General features: G+C 35.0%; 1 protein-coding gene across 2 annotated transcripts in view; it reads left to right on the forward strand.

The window, feature by feature from the left end:
• LAMA2 (laminin subunit alpha 2) overlaps nt 1–12313 on the forward strand; it is a 275996-nt gene that overhangs the window by 24343 nt on the left and 239340 nt on the right. For both annotated transcript variants that reach the window (XM_017829004.1, XM_017828999.1), the window contains exon 3: nt 12–254. In XM_017829004.1, the coding sequence (XP_017684493.1) occupies nt 12–254 (243 nt within the window). The remainder of the gene's footprint in view (nt 1–11; nt 255–12313) is intronic.

The following is a 12313-nucleotide window of genomic DNA, read 5'->3' on the forward strand; positions in this document are numbered from 1 at the left end:
TTTTTTTTCAGATTTTCCAGATTGCATATGTTATTGTGAAAGCAGCTAACTCACCTCGTCCTGGAAACTGGATATTAGAGCGTTCTCTGGATGGTGTAGACTATCAACCATGGCAGTACTATGCTATCACAGACAGTGAATGCCTGACACGCTACAACATTCATCCCCGTCCTGGAACTCCATCCTATATAAAAGATGATGAAGTCATATGCACTTCTTATTATTCCAAAATCCATCCTCTGGAAAATGGAGAGGTAAGATCAGATGGTATTCTGTGTACTGTAACCTGGCAGAAAAAACCCCTTTGATTAATTGGCAAATATGCCCTCAGCAGACAGAGTATTTTGGTAGAGTTGAAAAATGTGGAGAGAGTCTATTTGCAAATTAAAAAACCTCATCTTACACAGTACTGTATAAATGCATAAAAGGTTCACTCTATTATTAGAGTTATTATTATTATTATTCTACAAGGGAAACTAAGAGATAAAAGAGTTATTAGGTAGGCACTAGTACTTTCAGACACCTTTTAAGTGCTTGAAATATGTTCCCATGTCACTTGTGAACAAAGATGAGAATACTGGGAAAAATCACAGATCCAGTGAAGTCATTAAAACACTTTTCTTTTGGATCCGTTTTCAGTCCCGGTGTGCAAGCCAGGATGTCAAATGGTAATGATTTTAGTCAGAGTTTAATTTAATGCCTTTAAGAGCTTGTACCTGACACTCTGCCCCTGTTTATGCCTATTTCTTCTTCTTCTGTCAGAGACTTCTACTATTTTATCATACATGAATCATGGACCAGTCATTTGTTTTAACTGAGGGTATGGAAAAATATGGTGGACATGAGGATGAAGATCTGTGGTTGAAAGAGCAAGGCAAATATAACAACAGTAGCTGAAAATGCAATATTTTCAGTCATTTAAAATGACAAGAGGGAAAACCAACTGCATATTTTTTTCACAGATTTTTTCCAACACTTGCTTTGCAAATAGCTTGGTAATTCAAGGAAACAATGTGGTTTGAATGTGTACTAGATCTGAAGTATTTATTTATTTATAGATTCTTTGATGTCTAATGGTATTCTGTGAAATTTTAGTCTCAATATTTTTCCTTCTGTTAATTTTTTTTGGAAAGAGGTACAAGATTACTTTATTTTGTTCCCTAAATGCAAAGCAACATTCATATGCAAAATTGTTAATACAGTTCTTTTTGAGTCTTGGTCATAGATGTGTGTATTTTGTTTATGTTTACAGAAAATTGCCAATGCTGGTTGCAAAAATTGAAAAATACATCTTTCAATGAAAATATCCTGCTAATACACTTTAAAAAGATATAAACTTGGATCTAGAGGTGTCTTGGATTATCAGAAACTATCAGATAGGAAATCATTTGCATATCTAGGAGAAATCATTGCAAATATTTTGTATTTGTATAATTTGAATGGGTATTTGCTCTTGTAAAATCTAGCTGGAGCAGATGAAGTGATATTAAAAGAAATAGTGCATGCACATGTTCTATGTTTTCAAACTGATTTTAACTGGATGCTTTTTGAGGGGCAAACAGAACAAGAGTTAGCAGTTTATCACTTGCAAAGAAATTTTTTACAGTTTCTTTGGGAGAACGTGTCTGCACTGAAAATATAATGCAAAAGTAATTATGCTAATAATTAATTTAATTTACATTGTTCCATTTCTTTGATTATCCAATTCTCTCACAGATAGATATTGATTCCAGTAGTCAGCTGTGCTCCTGGTTAAACCAGTTCTTCCTTGTTCTTCTTACGTTTTCTCAGTCTAACTTGACTGAGTTAAACAGCAAAGAACTTTATTCAGCACACTAGTGTATATCTGTGACTGAAACATTGGCTTAAAGCCTACTGAATTGAATGGAACTTAATTCTGATCTTCAATGTGTGCAATTAATAACTTTTAACTTGGCGTGATGTGCTGTAATTGATGCTCTGTCCTGAACCTAGTGAATCTCCAGTATCTGATACATAGTTTCTTTAAACGGGTAGAAGACTTTGCAGGGAGGAACACATCGGTTCCATACCACTTGGCAAAGGGGAGTTGTTAAATACAGGCATACTCTACAAAAGGCATGTCATTTAAGCCACTCTAAGTTAATCTTACCTCACTCAGGTAGTTATTAATCTGAGCTGTGGCCCTAATAAAGAGAGAGAACAGCTTGAAATGAAAACCCTAAAGCTTTACCTTTATAGAGACTGCAAGAGTACCATTCCACATGAACAAATCCATTTACATTTTTAACAGTACTCTTTTCATGAGTAAAACTCTAGTTTCATCTGTCTGAGCAGCTAAAGGCTGCAGTAAGAAGTATGTAGCGTTTACACAGAATTAACCCAGGTTAATTCTTTTTCGTATTTTGTCAAACACATAACATGAAAAATGACCAAGTTTCTACCAATATGAGATTTACTTGCAATTGTGCTGTAGGTGGTATTTGGCTCCCGGTTTTTCAGTTGAACTACATCTGCATATAATTTATTTTTGTTCCAGGATAGCAATTTTTTTCTAAAAATCAGATATTACAGTAATTTTGTAAGACTGAAACAGTTATGAAATGTACATTAAGTCCCTTTTCTTCAAAACCCATGAGTTATTCAGGCACACCGTTCTGGTGTACACCCAGAAAACCTGATGAAGTGCAGAAGGAACGTAGGTCAGCAAGCCAGTGCCAATGCCAAATGTACATCTGCAGTACCATCTGAGGTTAAAACTTGTCATCTTAAAAAAATCAGAATATGTTCTTCTTATGTATACTTTCAATGAACATTTTAGTCAGTGACTTGATTCATTAGCATATTCCTAGAAATGTTCATTCTGAGCCAAATACTTTTGTAATTTAATACTGTTCCTATTTGCAGCAGTAATACTATCTTGGTCAATCACAAAATTAGAACCAACAACAACTAGAACAACAGCAACAACACAAACAAAAACCCTATGTGATATATCTTCAAATCAATATAACTAGCACAAGTTTGCTCGATTAAATGTGAACAAAAAATCTGTAGACCAAGAAGTATTTGCAAAAAATAATTGTCTTGAATATTTTCATGAATTAATGGAAAATTGCATGGTGATAGCTTCTGAATAAACAAAAGTGAGAAACTCTCAAATAAAGAAATTTCTCTAAAGGTATAGACTTGAATGCAGAAAGATTGCTAGCATTCTGGTTTCCATACTGTCTAAGATCAGTGATAGCTGGAAAATTAGGGTGTCTCTATATCACATTAGCAAAGGTAGACTTTTAGCACAGACGTTTCTGATATGCAATCACAGAATCACAGAATGGGTACGAATGGAAGGCACAAGGCACCACAGTGTGTCATCTGGTCCAACCTCCCTGCTCAGGCAGGGTCATCCCAGAGCATATGGCACAAGATTTTACTCAGACGGATTTTTAATATCTCCAGTGAGGGAGACTCCACAACCTCTCTGGGCAATCTGTTCCAGTGCACAGTCACCTACACAGTGAAGAAGTTCTTCCTCATGTTCAGGTGGAACTTCCTGTGCATAAGTGTCTGCCCATTGCCTCTTGTCCTGTGGCTTGGCATTACTGAGAAGAGCTTAGCTCTATCCTCTTAACACCCTCCCTTCAGATACTTATAGACATTGATGAGGCCTCCTCAGTTGTCTCTTCTCAAGGCTGAAAAGACCCAGCTCCCTCAGCTTATCCTCATAAGAGAGATGCTCTAATCCCCAAATAAATGTAAATGGTAAAGTTTCCCAAAACAGTACTTCCAAATAAAAAAAGAAAGTTCCTCTGTCTCAGTGTCTTCAAGACAGAAAAACAGGGGAAAGAGATCAGATATCATTATGAGTTACTCATTAACTTTTACTGAATTGATGTTTCTTGCTTTGACGGTAATTTCTTTTTTACACTAACTGAAAAAGACCCATTCACGTAAGGGTTAATAACTGGTGGGATGAGTCTGGTATTTTCAGGTAAAGAAGAATGCTCATTTTGTTCTCATCTTTGCTTAAACACCATATCAGAATGGTGTATATTTTTTTCTTTATTTCCTCAGCTGATCATTAGTTCAAGAAGTGAAAATCAGTGGGTTACCATAGTGATTTTTGCTTCATTTCCCTGACACAGGATCCTCTGATGTTTATATCTAGTTTGTACTTTTTTATTGAAACCTTTCTTCTTCTGCTAGACCCCATTTGTGTCACAGCTTCTTTACCTTGATGACTAGGATGTAAGGCTCTGGACATTAGCCTCCAATGTTGTGATTTTATTTTCTGTTAGATGCTGAAAGATTTCTTTTAGTGAATGATTGTTTGAAGTAGCATATATAGTATTTTTATTTTGATACATGGGAGTCTTCTCACTTGCAGTCGTGTCAGATCTGGACCCTCTGAACACTTCAGATGTGATGGTTGATCATTATAACATGTTAGGAAAATGTATATCTTTTCATAGAAAATGACACATTTTACCTGACCTATAGTTTCATAGGAAATAAAATTGGAAGTTACACTTGGAAAAAGCATCCTTAAAACATACATAGATTTAGAGTACTTTGTATAGGCTAGGAAAAAAATAAATATTAAGGTAAAAAATAATTGTTTTGTTATTTTTCAATATAAAATAATTCTCTGTGCAAGCAGATGTTGAAAGTCAAATCCAATGAAGACAGTGGATGAAAAGCTTAATTAATCTGATAGGAAAGCCCTTCCTTTTATTAAGAAGTCAAAAAGAACCTCCCCCCATATTCTGGGAAACATTGAGTTTCTCTAAAATGAGGCTTTCTGAAAGTATAAAAAAAAAGAGGAAGGCTGTGAATTTAATTCCCACCTTTTAAAATCTTAATTGGAATACCCAATTGACTCTCTGTTCTGTCATCACATAGAGGTGTTCTGTCAAAGTTGGTTTTGAAAAATTCTAATCATTGCTGTGGTCTGGAAGGTATGTAAACTTTCAAAGAAAAGAAATCCTTCGCTCATTGTGGGCAGAATCTGTCTTCAGAATATGCTGCCTCGAAGGATATTTTGATTAGAGTTTTGGATACACAGTAACAATGGAGAGGTGAAATTTCAGAATTCAGTAAGTATTTCCTTGTACTGAGCAAGAGAAACAATCTCTGATCCTCCTGTGTGAGATGCCTTTCGTATGTTATTTTTAGTTGCTGAGAATGTTCTACCTTGACATTTGAAGACTGAAAAATTAAAGGGTATAAGACCTATATTTGAAGGAAAGTAGTCTGATTCTAGAAACAAGAACGACGCCTAGTTGCAGTAAACCAGCTGGATCAAATTTCCAAAAAGTTTGTCTAGAGACTTCATATCAAACACAGCCCTTAGCGTTGCTTGATTCTTTTCAGCAAGGAGCATTTGTGAAGCAATCAATGTGACCATCAGATAGTTGATAAAATGATACTGATAATGACTATCAGTCTGTTATTAAGGAGGTAATATCGTTGCACATCTGCATTTTCAGTTGTAAACAGCATAATATTTCCAAGTTCAAAAGTAAAAATTGGAGACTGAAAGACTTTGGAAAGAGCCGTCTCTGTGAACAATGAAGTTTAAAGTTCTCTGAGTCTTGATGCTAGCCTTTAACAAGAAAATTCCTTCTTCTTCTCTCTGGCCATAGCCAGCACTAAGGCTGAAGCAGAGGACTGACAGGGAGGGGAGTTATGGTGGGAATTAAGTAACCTGTCTCCTTCCTTTTCTGCAATGAATTTTCCTGTCACTGTTATTATAGTGGAGAGAATGATACTGCAGTGAAGTTGGTGCTTCAGTTCTGCTCTTTCAGGTGCTTAATCTCTTACTTTTCTTGTGATGATAGCAATGTAAGTGTGAGGTCAAAAAAAATGTTTTTGTGGTACTAACAGCTAGTCTGTGTAAGCATGTTCATTAGTCTTCAATCAACTGGAAGTTCAAAGTGCGTACTAAACATGTAAAGAAGAAAAATAAACAGAAACAACTTCCTTGGTAGTAATGGGGTTTTTTTTGTTTTGTTCACTTGACATAGAACTTGAATGCTTTTACTATGCCCTTTTTAAAATGCATCTCTGTGCTGCATGTCTCAGCTCCCTTGGAACTTCTTGCAACACCCCAGTACTTTGCTGAGCTTACCTCAGGCCAATGATACCATGAACATTGAGCTCTATTACTTCCCAATGTTTGCATGCTAGATTTCTCCTCTTCAGACCATAGCTTGTCCTGTTTGGTGTAGTCTCAATGATTCACAGAGAAGGAAGGGAAGAAAAAGAAATTTTCTTAAGAGTCTAAGAGTGTCAGTGCTAAGAGGACAGAGGGTCAGAATTTTGGAAGTACTCAAAATTGAAACATTTTCAGTTGCAGACTGAAAATTTTGTGTTGACTTTTTTTTCTTATTAATAAATGATACAGATGCTATGCCGTTTCTAAAAAAATTGCCAAAGAGTTTGTCAATTGCAGTATTGAGGCTGCTTTTATAGTTCCTATTTTTAGATTGACCCTCTCAGCTCCTAATATGCATTCAGCATCTTTTTTTTATTGCAAAATAATTTTCTAGAGTCTGAACTCTTAGTTCCCCTTGAGTAACAGTGATAGGTTTCTTTTCAAATGCATAAGATGCAGAAAAGGCATCACCAGTAAAAACTAATGCATATCTGTCTTCATGCCCTCAGCTGCAATCACTCTAGGCATTTCTCATGACTATGCTAAATTTCCATATATTTGACTTGCATCTGTACACCTCCTTACAGGGCATATGTTGTCTCATACAAGTATTTTATTGCTATATTGTCATTGTAAAAAAATTCATGATACAAAAAAAATAGGTAACAATCTATTGTTAATGGTTGAAACTGTTCAGAAATTTAAGTAGGTTCTACTTCCAGCATCACAGTTTAGACAAAGACATTAGACTGAGACTAATGAATGCAGTCTGAGTCAGGAATTCCAGAATAGGGATTTATGAACAGTTTTTTTCAGTTTGATGTCTGAACAGGGAGAATAGCAATAATTTTAAATAATTCAGGTTTGTTTTGTTTTGTTTTGTTTTTTTTTTTTCAAAAAGTAGAAGGGAAATTTTTATTTTGATTGACATGGGTCGTTCCAGGTATGCAAAATGAAAACATTTTATTTGGTCATTTAATTCTTTTTTTCAATGCAAAGACGATGAAAACAAATGTCTCAAAACTGTGAATAGAGGCCATTTGACAGTCATTTGCCTGGAAAGCAAAAGAAAACGTCAGTATGTAGATATCAGATGCAATCCTTGCATCCAAGATATCCTGCTTCCCAGGTTTTTAGTACTGCTTCCCAGTTTTTAGCATACTTTGAGTCAGGCTGTCTAGACAGCTGGCATAGCTTCATTTTCTAAGAAATAATTAATTAGGTTTTCTCTGGACTGAAATACAAGTGTCCCATCAGCTTAGGATCATTCTCATCTTCCTGCTTTTCTGTTTTACAATGCACAGTCAGTATTTTGTAGTGATTAGTAATAGGGACAGCCAACAGGATGCATAGATAAATGGTTCTTAATATTAAAGTTCTTTTCACTGAAGTCAATAATAACCTTTGGATCAAGTCTTCTGTGAAGGCTGTTAATCTCATTTTATTCAGAGTTTCATCAATACAGAGGTTAAACAGTCCCTGCTTAACGCTCTTGGATTACTCAAACTTTGTTTTCCCTGATGGTCTTGGTTTATATTTTGTTTCCGTCCCCTCCCACCCCCCTCCTCTGGCTACAGCGGCTTCAGGAATATTTATGCTCAAACCATGGGTTTGGATATAATCTTTTTGTGTATGATTGCTCTCGATGAAATGACTTGTGATAACTTCTACTTTTGAGTGTTCTTTTTTGAGTGTTTTGAAAGGAAAGCAGCCTAGAAGGTTACTTGTGTCTACCAAGAAGGGATAAAATACTGATTTTCTTCAAGAATTTTGGCACATAAGCTTTCAGCTGCTTCAAAAGTTCCACTTAGAATAACCATGAAAGAAACAGTTTACAAAAAGATATAAAACAGATTAGAGATTTGGACGAAGATCCAGGTCAAGTTCATTTTGCTGCTTTTTTTGGTTTATTCTTTTTTTTTTTTAATTTGTCCTAGTAAAACTGAACTTGAGTGTCTAATCTGAGAAAAAAAAGGCCTTTAACAAATAACTGCCAAATAAATGGATACATTTTACATACTCTGTGTACACAATGATATGTTGCCTCACTAGCATAGTATTAATATTTCCTGTTTTTCTAATCGACATTCAAAGATATGTAAAAGGAAAAAACAAAGTAAGCATTTGATGTATATGCTCAGTATCATGGGAAAGTGTTGAAAACACAGAATTTAATGTAGGATAGTTTTAAATTATTTTATTATGCATGATGAGAATTGACTTTGCAGTAGTTTATTCAAATCTTGCACAACTGATCTTGCAAGTCAGTAATTTAAGAATTGCATTATAGCAATATTCACTGTTAATTTTTACCTAAGGAAAGGGAAACTTACAGTAATATTTTCAAGTTGATAGTTCATACCGAACCTGAGTTTTTGATATTTAATATTATAGAAATATTATAGAAAAAATAGTGGATATAAAATGTATAATGTACTTCTAAATTATGCTGCAAAGAGGAAACAACTGTGGAAAACTACATGTAAGTAGTATTGCAGTTTCCCATTATTGTAAAAACAAGAAATGGGATATTTACTGACAAATCTATGTGGACCAAGTTGGAATGAAAGTTTGTTTTGTGTAGTTAGACAGTCCACTTTTCTATCTTGGCATGTCTTCTGTCCTTGAGCAAACTTATGTCATAATTTCTACTGTTTCTGACAAAAAAGCAAAATTGATTCATCATATGAATCATAATATTTAAAAAGTAATAAAGCTGAAATATGCAAAAAACATACTATACAGTGCAGTCTTTCAGTTTGAAGTTGAAGAGTCAAATTGACTAGACTATTTTCCTTTTTTCTTTAGCATTCATCATTTATTGCTCGCAATGCTTACTGAAAAGAGATACATGCACATCTTTATATCTTTTATATCTTTGTATCTTTTCCAAATCATAAAGGTTGGATTCATGCCTGTAAATGTAGTTTGTAACTCAGCGTACTGTTTTAGTTGCAAAGGGAAATGTTACACTGAAGTCTTGGTATTTGCTTGAAATGACACAAATTTGTTGTGTTGGGTCTGGCAGCAGATTTTTGGTCAGATTTGATAGCTGTAGATTTTATTCTGACAGCAAAATGAGAGCAGTGGGTGCTTGCTAACTTGGTGAGGTTTTTATCTCTTCTGTTTGATTAGGGGAACTGAAGATCCCCTGTGGGTTTTTATTTTGGGGAACTGATACTTGAAGACCTTTCTTTTCTTTTTTTTTTTTTTTTTTCTTTGAGTAGTTGTTAAACAGTCATGGAAAATTACCAGGAGAAAGAATAGCTGAATTGTAAAAAAAAATAAATATTTTTTTAAAGATAAAATTTGTTAAAATCTGGTTGGACTACATGGAGGAGTAATTTCAATCACTAAAATCTCATTGAAGCAGGGACGTATAAATAGGTCAGCTTGAGGCCAAATGTAGGTATGCTTTCATGTCAGTGCAAAGGAATTGTATATTAAAGGAAATCAAAACCAAACAGCATAATTTACCTGGAAATTTCAGTTTAAATGGGATTTACATGGAATTTTCAGTTTAAGTGTCATGGAAGTTCAATAGAAGGAAAGTTAGTCAATGAGGCGCTGTAATACCAATGAAAAAATTATTTGATTTAGGTCTAGAGTCTAGAACACATAAATGAAGAAACATAGAGGCAGGTTGGATAAGTTGACAGATTGCTTTTTCAAGCACATCGGAATAATAAAGCTGGTAGACAACTGAGACATAGTAGGGGTGCCAAGGACAGTAGGTCCACAGCAGGTTAATTCTGTGGATTGAGCTTCTTATGGAGGGACATAAAGAAGTAGCTACAGTAGAGCTTTTCTTTGTTTTAGAAGTTGGAGAAACAATAGTTTTAAAAGAACTAGTTTTAAAAGAGGCCTTGGCAGACTTGTTCCCCAGCTTTCATTGCTGTCATATGGTAGGGAATATCCCTGTGATCAGTTGGGTTCAGCTGTCCCAGCTGTGCCCCCTCCTAACCCTTTCTGCACCCCCCAGCCTCCTCGCTGAGGGAGGCAGGATGAGAAGCAAAAAAGGCCTTGATGCTGTGCAAGCGATGCTCAGCAGTAGCTGGCATATCTCTGGAATATTATCGATGCTGTTTTCATCACAGATCCAAAGCATAACCCCACACAAGACACTGTGAAGAAAATTAACTCTGTCCCAGCCAAAACAGCACACTAGTTGACTATATAAATCATATTATTTTATATCAGGTATCACAGATGAAATCTGAAAAATCCAAACGATCAAGAATTTGACAAAACCCTGCCAAGTTTAGTTTTTGTAGTCAAAGTAAGCAGTACTGGTTTTGTGATTTTGCAACAATTAATCACGATAGGAGCAAAGAATAAAAAGTTGTTTACATGCACATAATTCTTTAATCTCCTGTTTTTTACAGAAGATTTATGATGCTATTCCTGGCCTGGGAATTCTGTGCTACTTAGAAATGGATTTTTTTCCCCCTGACTTTTCTTACAGTAGCCTTTGTAAAATATCTCCAAGTCTGAAGAGGTCAGGTTCAGAGTTGGAGACGTATCAAAGTTTCTTGTATTCTACAGCTGAATGTCCTATTTAATCTTTCTTTTTAAAATATTATAAATGGTTTTAAAGGCACTGAATGCTCACCATTCACAGGGATCCCATCTCGTTTTCAAAAGCATTCATCAGTTCATGTTCGAAATTATATGATATGACACAGGTTTTGCTAGAAATTAGACACCAACACTGTACAGTAATTGTAATGGACTTTTCCACACATAGGTTTGCACTACAAAAAAAACCAAAAAGTTTTGTTAACATTTTCCCAGTCCAAAACTCTTCAGAGTTGTGGTTACAAACAAGATTGTTGCAGCAATGTAAAACATATTACCACGGTTTATTTAATGATAACATTCAGGAGCAGATGTACTTGTTTACTGTTTGAATAGCTTAAATCCACACATTCTCCCTCTTTTACATAAGCAGTTGTGTTTGGCAGCCCTTTGCAACTGCTTACAGCTGTTAAAAGTTCCTGTGGATTTTCTTTCTACTGGTCATAATTCTGTACTGGCAGTAATTTGTCTGTAATTCCACAGTGTACTCCACAGTGCATCTTATTCAGGAAAAAAATATAGCAGGAAGTGCCATGAGTTTTTAGGATAATCATATAATGAATAAAGGAAGTCATAACATCTTGGTAGGAAAGGGAGGGTGAGTGTTGTTTATAGTTTTTTTTAATATTGTTTGATTTGGCATACTTAGAAATCTTTTAATTAAATCTGGGGATCAGAATGCTTTTTATTATAATCCACAAGAAAACATAACTTTCCTGTTTTAGTTATTTATTTGAAATTACTTGTCTCATTCATGATCACTGTCCAAAAAGAAGCTTAGAACTTTAAAAAGTAGTAGAGAAAAAATATTCTTTTAAGATAATGTGTCATCTCATTTCAGGGCTTTTTTAAAAAATAGCATAATTTGAATTTTAGTGTTGTGCTTTTTGAGTACCTTTGAAGAACATATTTGATGGACCACTGTATTTCATCCTGTAAGCAGAGAGATGGTTGTGTTTAACTCAGTAATGCCACTGTATTTCACCTGTGCTTGATCAGAACTCAGAATAACGTAATTATCAGAATTGCTTTGCAGCTGGAGTTGCCATTGGCATCAGCCATTGATTTCCTGTTGCAGCAGCTGTTTCACACTGACAAAATGTAAACCAGAATGACAGTGGTAGTACAGATTTTCAGATATCAGAGATCAGAGTGTTGTTGCGTACGATGAAATTTAAACCAGTTATCATTTAGTGATTTAAAATCATAAGTCACCTGCAGTACTAGTACTAGAACCTAGAGCACATTGCCAATCTACTTGGTTGTAGATAGCTCTTACAAATACTGTTTCAGTGTGCTTTATCTGTGAGAATGTTCCTGAAAGAGCCAAGCCTTTTTCTCCAACTATCTTGTTAGTTATTACTAAACACAAAAAAATTTTTTTTGCTGTATTAAGAGAAGGTGTCTCACTTGTGAGTACACTTTGAAGAGCCAGTAGAGCACAAACCATCATTGTTGTGTTAAAGTACAGTATTCCAGGCCACAGCATAACTGTTGCTGAAACTACAGCATGCTGCAATGTTTCCATTTATTTAAGACAGTTACAAAAAGAAAATGAAATCTTTAAATTACAAGTATACTTTTGAGGTAATCAAATGC

The sequence above is a fragment of the Lepidothrix coronata genome, unplaced genomic scaffold (genome assembly GCF_001604755.1).
Source record: "Lepidothrix coronata isolate B3197 unplaced genomic scaffold, Lepidothrix_coronata-1.0 Scaffold5, whole genome shotgun sequence".
NCBI classification, from domain to species: Eukaryota; Metazoa; Chordata; class Aves; order Passeriformes; family Pipridae; genus Lepidothrix; species Lepidothrix coronata.